The 9938-nt window shown below is 41.6% G+C and overlaps 1 protein-coding gene across 2 annotated transcripts in view; it reads left to right on the top strand.

Annotated features, from left to right (window-relative positions):
• Nucleotides 1-9938, top strand: part of PBX4 (PBX homeobox 4) — a 61943-nt gene that overhangs the window by 31226 nt on the left and 20779 nt on the right. The window contains exons 1-2 of one of the 2 annotated variants that reach the window (XM_019556702.1): nt 584-654; nt 6190-6263. In XM_019556702.1, coding sequence (XP_019412247.1) covers nt 599-654; nt 6190-6263 — 130 coding nt within the window. In that variant the 5' untranslated portion in view covers nt 584-598. Of the gene's footprint in view, nt 1-583; nt 655-6189; nt 6264-9938 lie in introns of those variants that run through there. The other variant, XM_019556703.1, reaches the window with a different exon arrangement.

The following is a 9938-nucleotide window of genomic DNA, read 5'->3' as shown; positions in this document are numbered from 1 at the left end:
GGGCGCGGCCGCGGCGCGGGGCTCGCTTCGGGCGGGGACGGGACGGACCGGGAAGCCGCTGCCAACTGGGCACGGGCACTCCCCTCCAGGCCCGCGGGGTTTGGCCGGAGGGACCCGACAGGACTTTGGTGCAGGGGGGGTCCCCTGTTGTGCCCTCACGCGCTGGGAGCTGCTGCCCCTGGCCTGGTGGCTGGGAAGGACCGGAGCTAGTGGCAGGTGAGCAGTGTGGGCCTGTCGTGCCACGAAGGAGTGCTCGCGGCTTCCCCTTGGAAGGCGAGCCTTGCACCCCTTTGCGCCATTCGTGACAGAGCAGGAGGTTGCTTAGTGCTTGGGTTTGGGGCCATGGCCGCACGGGTGCCTTAGGCTGGCATATAAAAGTTGTCTGCTGGTTAACTGTGCCGAGTTACGCTCTCCCTCCCTCCACTGCTGGAGGCTGAGCTTCACCACAGCCGCTGAGTTTTAATATTGCACAACTACTGTAGAACTGGGCCCAGGGGGCTGCACAGCCTTGTGTTTGTGGGACAAGATTGAAGTGCTTGAGGAGATGAGTTGACCTGAATGTCTAGAATACTGCAATTCAGGTTTGAGCAGTTTTCACATGTCTGCCTTTACTAGGCCTAAAGGATGCTGCACTATCAATCCTTCACTTCAAGAGTTAAGTGTCCCCTACTCACCTTTAAAGAGCTGCTTATGCTATGCCCAGGAAAGACGGTGTATGTTGTAGCCTCTTATAGTCCTCCCTAGGATGTAAGTCGTTGCAGGGAGTAACATAACCTGATTGTAAAAATATTGGCATCATTCAGCATTTTCTAGCTGCTTCTCTTTGCCCTAGAGATATCTGTGTCCCTGATTGGCTCTGTGTATTGCATGCTTTGCTCACTTGGCATGTACCCGTTATAGCAAATAGGTAAACACAAGCAGGCAGTTTGGAAAAGGGAGGATTGTAAATCAGAGCTAGCTAGAAATTAGCTAACTGAATCCTCATACAGTCAGTGATCTGTGAGTTCAGTCAGGAGCCTGTCTGATTGTCCACTCTAAAACCCCCCAAATGAGGTGTTCTTCAGTGTCCCAGAACCTCTCTAGCTGCTTATCATCGTCCTCTAAAGCGATGCTGAATGAGGCTGGTTCTTGTCTATATTTGAAGTCTTGCTGTGCTGTCCCCTGAGCACAGTTAGTGTAAGCAACTCAAGTAAAAATACAGAATTACTAAAAATAAACTCCTAAGCTTGTTGACTAGATGACTGGAATATAAGCAAAACTGTAGCCATGTTTCTGTCAATGTTGTGATGGAATAAGAGAATATTTGTTGGAGCAGACCCTAAGAGGAAATTCATGGTAAAGTTCTGTAGACTGTATATATGGAAAGAAAACATTGTACTGTGCTGCATTTGATCTATATTCATTTTGATTACTATTTTAGATTAGTTTGACTTGGGGAGAGGATGGTTAAATGAAGGTGTGTTCCACCTCTCTAAAACAGCTTTCATTAAGATAAATTTTAGCTATATCCCTTTGATTTCCCTTAACAGATGATGGGATCAGGCTTCCCTACAATGCTTTCCTTTCTCTTCTGTTACTAGACCTCAGTCAAAACAGTCCATAGCTGCTGTGCAGAATGTATGCTCTTCCAAGCATACAGTTTGTTTAAAAAAAAATCACAAAAAATCTTTGCCTATGATACAAGACACTGCAGTTCTGTTTTCTTCTTTTAAAATCATTTTCAGGATAGCAGGACGTTTCCTTGGCTTGTAAGAAAGAATTGAATTATGACAACACAACTCAGAGCTGCCTAGTGCATTTTGTGCAGGTTATTGCTTGAGCTAGTTCAGGGTTTTTGGCAACAACATGTTATTCAAAAGGTCTCTGAGTACAGTGACTTTTTGAAGACCTGGAAACGTGAAAGTTTCTTTGCATTTTAAGTGATCATACATGTACAATAGGGGTTCTTGCCTTGACAATAATGAGTTCATCGTCATAGAGTAGTTAGGAAATGGAAACCTAGGGTAAATAGGTCTATAATGCCATTAAAAAAGCAAAGAAAAGCTCCTTAGTCCAGTGTAAGTAACAGCAAGATGCCTCAGGGATATAGGCGAGGTGTTCCAAGACTCCTGCCTTTCTGCATAGGAACTTATTTGTTTAGCTCCAGTTCATTTACTTGCTAGGGATTTATCTTGTTTCTGAAAAAAGGCCTGTAATTAAACTGTACCATGTTACAATTTGCAAGCTTTACTGGGGCCCCTGGACTTCCAGGCCTCTTTCAGTTTCTACAGTGTAAATTTTAGACTGTGAACTAAAAATATGTGGACCTGAAGTTTTATTAATGGAAATAAGCCTGCCAAAAATTAAAGTAACATTGTTATTAGACTACATTGCCAACTTTATTCTTTTACACAAGAATCAGTGGCTTATTAACTACAGCATGATTTCAGGGTAGCTTTATACACCTGGTAAGACATCTGACTTATTGTTTTGTGTGCAAGTCGGTGGTTTTGGTTCTAGTTTGAAGCAAGCAGAGTTCCAAGGCCTAGGAGTTCCTTGCTTGTCATCAGGCAAGGACAATAGACTCCGCTTGGCTGTCTTCTCAGCTGCCTTTGTTCTCAGGCTCATTTTCTGTGGGCATATCTTGATCTGCTTAGATATTTGTTAAATGTGTAGTAGGCCTCTCTTGTTTGTATGCAGTGAATCAACTTGTTCAGTGGCCTTCAACTTGTGATAATTCTATTTAACTCTTGTACTCTGTTTATAATGTTTATGGGAGGTTTGCAGTTGCCTGTTGTAAACATGACTGGAGAAGGCTTGTAAGCAATTGAGTGCTCTTTAGAGCTGTTGCCCATAGCTGTGCTAATGCTATACAAGAGGCCAACATGTTAAATGTTTTAAAAAAATCTGAAAAGGTATTTCCTCTGGCTGTGAATATTCTTTAAGTGGTAATTTAAAAAAAAAAAATTTTGAAAGGTGAGGGGAAGGGAGTCAGTGTGGGTTCCAACCTGCCACAAAGAAATGACAATTTCTTTAGCTTTTTTTAGCATCCTGTTCTCCAGAGCCTCCTGAGATTTTTCTGACACATTGTGAAACTGCTCACATAGTTTATTTAGCAACTGTGATAGCTTCATCTGAATTATAGCCAGAGGCATAGCAGCAATTGAATTATTTTGTTGGTGAAGTATATGCTGTATGTAATGCCACTGCCACTTCTGCATTGTAGCAGACCGGTATAAGGTATTTTCATGTAGTTCAAGTATCCAACTGTGTGCGAAGATCCCACAGCAGATGTCTGCCAAACAAAAATGAAGGTAGCAGAGTCTGCAAGAAACTTGGCCTTCTTTATTATCAAGACCTCTGAAAGAGACTGAAATCAAAATGTATGTCTTAACCTCAGAAAAAACTGGAAGCAGTAATGGGGAAAGACTTTCTGATGATGGGAAGTAGAGGTAGAAATTCAACTAGGGCAAAAGAATTAACTTGTTTTAGGATGATGGAAACAGTTTTTGCTGGCATCTCAGGAGGCTGTTTATATATATGTTCTTCTTGTGGTTTCTCTGCTAGCCCCCCCTCAGTAGAATGGCAGAGAAGGTTATAGAGTGTTTTTTGTATTTATATTTGTTCACTGTTTGGAAGTGTGAAACCTGATAACATTCCCCTCATGTACACAGAATTGTTGTGACATTGCTCACAAATGCAGTAAATCACATTAACATTATTTAACTTGTGCTGAATGCTAAGGCTGTTGTTGAGGTAGTATAGAGACTGTTAACTTGAGACGTAGTGAATTTCAGGTTATAAAAAGTAGCTTATAGTCTTGCCACTCAGTTTTTGACCAATTTTATAGTTTTACACTCTTGTTTTCGTCTTTGTTAAATGTTTTTGTTCCTTGTATTGTAAAAGATCAGCACAAAGTGAGAGACCTGATATGTAGGAGAAGCTGTATGAAGGTTTTATCAAATGTTGGAGAGGATTTGCGGGTAAGTGGGGGAGAACGAGACACTACAATTTGCTTGTCTCATCCCTTGGTTACAATTAATGTAGTGGTTACTGGAACAAAAAAACTTTGAGAGCTGCTTTTTCCCCAAGTTGACTCTGCTTCCCTTAAACTATTAGCAGTGTTCTGTAAAGCATAGTTTGTTTATAAAGGGTTCAGGATGGCTTTGTATATAAACCATTGTTTCCGTTCTCTTTAAAAAGAGAACAAGTATTTTTCCTATTGAAAAAAAATGTATAAATCATAGGATGGTACCTCTCTCCACCTTATCATTTTTCCCCCTTATTTATCTTTGTTTTGTGTTAGTTATAAGCTGTTTGAGCCAGGAACTACATCCTCATCTATACAAGGCTTGACACTGGATATTCCTGCAATACAAATAAGAAATAATTGTTGGGGTAATATCTTGGGCTTCTTTGCAAGGGTGGTCAATTGTGTAAGTGAACGGGTGGCCCTTGGGCTGCATGCAGCTTAAGAGGAGCTAAGTTGCAGCCCCCAGGCTCCTGCCCAGTTATCAGTCCCCCTATCACTGTGGCTATAACAGCAGCTGGAGTCTCTAGGCTCTGTGTCTCCTTCCCCCCCAGTTTCTGCATTCTCTGCCTACTCCAGGGGGCAGAGAGTCTCAGCACAGTTTGGGGGGCTTCAGGTGAGGCCAGGTCTGCATGGTGCAGCAGGGGGTCATCCATATGGCGTGCAGGCCAGGGGCCCATGACCCCACTGGTACAGCCCCATGGACTGCACCAGAAGGGACAAATGGTCCTTGGACACCCGTACGTTGGACAGCCCTTGTGTAAGCAGTGCATTCTGTTTGCAAACAAGTGTAGAGTTTTTTTCCCTTCCCTTTGCCTCTTGTTAGATATGCAGAAACTAACAGTGAGTTTATACCTGTTAAAAAGTGCCATATGGCTTCTGTCAAAGCAAAATGGTTTTGAGGTTGCTGGGAAGCATAAACAGACTTTGGAGCTGGGGGTGCATCTCTAGCTACAGCGCTGTCAGTTCTTGTCTGTAACCCTTTTTTGTGACATGGCTTCAAGGGAGGGGGACAGATATCCCACAATGTGCAAATGTTGTGAATACACTGACGACAGTAAACACCCTAGCAGCTTCAAAGCAGCAGTTAGTGTGTGCTGTGGATTCTTACTGAGGATATAGGGGACACAGTCCATACTGAAAACTCATGATTTGGAATATAACAAAATGTGAGAGAGAGGTCCTGGCACTGGGTTCACTTGCTAGGTCTGAGGTATTGCTTATCAGATTGCTGATCCCATTAAGTACACCCCCACCTTAGGAGATGTGCCAGGAGTGACCAGGAGTAACGGTCACAAGCTGGCAGAGGGTAGGTTTAGGTTAGATATCAGGAGGCACTACTTCATGGTCAGGGCGGCTAGGGTCTGGAACCAACTTCCAAGAGAAGTGGTGCAGGCTCCTACCCTGGGGGTGTTTAAGAGGAGGTTAGATGAACATCTTGCTAGGGTCATTTGACTCCAGTACTCTTTCCTGCCATAGCAGGGGGTCGGACTAGATGATCTGCTCAGGTCCCTTCCGACCCTAGAAACTATGAAACTATGTCTGTACCCTTCATCCTTTCTGTATGGACACCTGAGCAATTCCCTGCTACATCGGGAGTTATTAAATGGAACAGTTTGGCTTGTGTCCTCTGACATCCCAAAGCCAGGAGGGTTGATGCTAGGGAGGGTCTGACAGGACATGGATCACTTATGGTCCTAAGAGATAACAGAATTTTAAACCACCTTCTAGTGCCTTTTTAGGGGAAAGGCAAACTCCTATCCATCAGAAGACAGATAGATGGATACTTTGGGTTTTGATTAATTAATGGGACCTCTGCTCTGAACATTGGAAACAAATTCAGATCTGTATAAAATAAAAATGCTGATGCTCCTTGTTTTAGATGGACTATATTGTTTAGAGGAAGTGGAACAATATTTAATTTTGAAGGCAGACCTTTGTCCCATCAGTAAAATACGTTTTCAGCAGAGCTTAACTTCTATTGTGCTTCCATGAACAATAAACAGTGTATGTTGAGGCTATAAATTACTTTGGTTGTGCATCTTGATTGAGTTTATTGCCAGAACTTCTAAATTTATGCTAATCTTAATAATATGTAGAGCTGGTTATTTCTAAACCTTGGCATTCTTAGCTCTCTTCTGTTCCAGTTGGCACTCATCCTTTCTTTCTCTCCCTTGCAGAAAACATGCCTTGAATTGCCACAGAATGAAACCTGCTCTTTTCAGCGTGCTGTGTGAGATCAAGGAAAAAACAGGTGTGTTGGAATTTTTAATGTTTTTTTGGAAAGCTAGTATGAGATATGGCTGGCTCCCAGGTCAGGTGCTATTCAGCTAGGCCTTTTTTTGTTGTGGAAGCTCTACAAATTGAAGCCTTACAAGGCCTGTTTCCTGAGTTGTCTTTCTTGTGTAGGTTATATTTAGTTTGTTTTGGATAAAATAGAAAGTGCCCTGACTTGAAGAAAATATTGCTACTCACTAGGAAGATTTTGGTTTGGAAAGAAAACATGAGACAAATAAAGCATTAATTACAGTGTGAGCTGCTGCACAGATGCCCCAAGTGCACAGCCAAGATGCCTTTAGAGGTGTTGCCCATGTATCATTTTTTTAAAGGGAATGATGCCAAAACTTTGGAAGAACTAAGAGCTCAACAGTGGAAAAAGCTCTAGCCCATCGACAGAAAAATGGCTCTAAGAGAAGTTCCAGAAACACTGGAACAGAGGAGGCATGAGTTGCAGGAAATTGTCTTGACAGGTAGTTTATGTGACTTTTTGAGGAAGCAGGCCTGGTAGGAGTCGGTGGACTTGTGATTTTTGGCCACCCAGTATATCTGCTAATCGTGTCTAAACTTGCAGGCAGAGATGTCTGGATGTTTTCTTGTGCTTTGTTAGGTGAACTTTTGAGCCTTTTGAACTTGGATGCTTTTTTTAGAGGTTGGGTAATTACAGAAGCAACTTAATTGTAGAGGATTTATTTTTTGTTATAGTCTGTTTAATATCCTGATGCCTTTAGTATTGAACCTGTACTGAAAAAATACCTTAATTCTCTTTAAGTCACTCTTTCCATAATGCCAAACTGTTGACCATGTTAACCATAAGACTGCTAAAAAGAAAGAAATCCAAGTGAACTGTAGTTGTGTATTTAGGTTTACTCTGTTTTATAAGTTGGAAATGTAACTTCCTTTTGACTTAAGCATGTTTGCCAGAAAAGACTCCAGTACCTCGGTTACGCTGGATTTGTTTTGGTCTCAGATTTTCTAATGTCTGCTGGTCTGTCTATTCCTTATTTAAATTATGGGGAGCAGATGTTATAGCTTGAAGCAGACAAAAGCCTGGACATACTGTAGCACAAGGTTTTAGGCTTTCTTTGTGACACAGGCACACAAGCTTCTTTTCTATCTCTGAATCGGTTTAAAATAAGTTTGCCCCTCCCCCAAACCTCTCCCCCACATTCCCTTTGTTGGTGTGCTAGTGTCATTCACAACAGCCAGGCTAAACCATGTGCTTTGCCATTGAGCAGCCAACTGAAAGGTGCAGAGACCTTCTGCCCACACTTTTTCTTTTTTTTCTTAAAGGTGCATGTTAATTTTCCAATTGCTTCTTGCATGTAATTAGCCAACTTCAAAATACCACTTAAACTATGGATTATAAGATTTTTTTGGTTACTTTTGGTTTAAATCAGTTACTATATATGTTGTAGGTGACACCAATTGCTACACCAAGAAAAATATACCAGACTGTGTATTTTATTTTCAAGGGCATCCTGGATAAATGCAGTCCTCATACATCTTCACTGAAGGTACAGCTAATTCAAAAGTATATGGGGTTTTAAGGCAGTGCTACTCTCTGTGGTGTTTAGTGGCTTCGTACTCCATTGAGGTACATGGTGAACATCCTTACTGGGGTACCTTGTTCTTTGAGACCTGGCAGAAGCATTTATACTTTCTTTGAATGCTAGAAAAGCCTATTCAAGTTTTTCTTCTTGCCCTCTGTGGTGAGCATGTGAGATCATCAGTCTTGAATTCTAAGAAAGCTCTGTTATATTATAACACTTGAGACCAACTGAGGCAATCTCTGCTATTCCCAGTAGCAGGCCTGTTGGCAGGGTGGATGTGGTCTACTCAGCTGAAGGTTGTTGGCTGGGGAATTTGATGTACTTATGGCTAGCTGTGCTTGAATGTGAGAGCCCTCAGGATGCTGAAAGAGGATTATTTGTCGAATGATGCAGCTGAGGCTTTTCTTTTGGTAGCAGTAAAGGGCGGCATATAGTTGCAGTAAGTACATGGAATGTGCATTAAAAACAAACAAACCCTAATGATGGACGAAGAGCCCTGGAATACATGTGTATGCAAACATATTACAGACAAGGTCTCTAGGCCTAATTCCTCTCCAGAGCCAATTACTCTAATACTCCCTGTTTCTGTTTTTAAAAGTAGTGGTTAAAGAGGAATTTACTTAAATATCATCATCAGAATTGCTTTCCACATTCCAGTCTGCCAACACCTGGTGCAAGCCCTCCACAGACAAAGGGAGATACGTGTGTTCAGCCAAGGGTGTGTATTGGCTTGCTGAGCTTGTTTCTGTTGATTTGCAAGAAGGAAGACTCCAGCCTGGCTTTCAGACACCGCCTTGAATTTTGCATAACTGCTCTTTTAAAGAGACTATCTCTTGGGAAAACTAAGCATATTTGTAGATTTATTGAGAGATGAAACCCTGCAATACTTTTGTTAATGTTGCTTTGCATGGCAGGACTGCACTTTAAGCCTAGTTCAGCAGATCTCGGCAAATTTAAGAGAAGCTATCTGTAAAGACAAACTATTATTGCTGATCATAGTGCCCTGCATCTTGCAAGTGCAGAGCAAACATTCACTAAGTCTCAGTGGTCCTACAAAGTAGATGTCACTGTCTTTTTCACAGGTGGGCTAAGCAGGGTTGTCCTAGCTGTGTCTGTCAAGAGGTGTGATCCCTGATGTGGCTGTGCAGTATTTTTGGTTGGGGGAAGTGGCGGGGGGGATTGGTTTACTGTACTGGTAAAAGTGCTGCTTTGCCTATCAACACTAGGGGCACTTTGTCATCTTGGGACACAAGTATTCTGACGCTAGAAAAACGTATCTAATGTAGGTATAGTCTTGAGTCACAAGACCTGACTTTTCAGTACCATGCCATGCCACTTGTACAAAGTGGGCTATCCAAGGAAAAATTGAGGTTCTGAGTGTGCTCTGTGGCCAAAAGATGTATTTTCCACTAGCTTTTCTGCTCTGTTTCCTGATGGAGGAGAAATGGGAGAGAGGAAAACAAGTCTAAACAAAGTGCATATTTTTATTTTGGCACCAGTGATCTCATACAGTTCTCATCACAGAGCTGTGTATCTTTTAATGAATGGTATGTAAAAATATTGTAATGATTACATTAGCATATTGAGTGAAGTTTCAGCACCTTAGGTTATGATGTATTTTAATTAAGGATTAATTAGAAATGATGGGGATTTTATTTGGCTTAGTATAATTATTGATGAGTGGGTATCTTGCTCGGGAGTGTGCAATATCATATATGTTTGACAGCCCCAGAGCAGCATTTGATAAAAACTTTCATAAAAATGATGGATGGATAGTGTATGCCCAAGTCTTTCTGTTAAGCAAGCATATATTTTAAGTCTCACTTAAAACATTCATTATAAGGTAATATCCTGTTATTCTGGTAATAGATTTAAAAATTTTGCATCTTGTGTACAGTAAATTAGCCCAACTGTCTTCCCGGTTTGAGCCAAGAAATAATAAAGTAGGAACCCTGGAAGTATTATACTTTTATTTACCTATCCTCCGATACTACTGAACGTTAGTTGTGAACTACTTGGTATCCAGTACACTTGCCAGACAAATTCAGCCACTCCCACTTCTGACTCAGAATATTAATATTGCTCATTTTGTATTCTAG

Source organism: Crocodylus porosus, unplaced genomic scaffold (genome assembly GCF_001723895.1).
Source record: "Crocodylus porosus isolate Cpor-Errol unplaced genomic scaffold, CroPor_comp1, whole genome shotgun sequence".
In the NCBI taxonomy this organism is placed as follows: Eukaryota; Metazoa; Chordata; order Crocodylia; family Crocodylidae; genus Crocodylus; species Crocodylus porosus.
The sequence above is the reverse complement of the archived record's forward strand: the minus strand, read 5'-3'. Positions and strand labels throughout refer to the sequence as shown.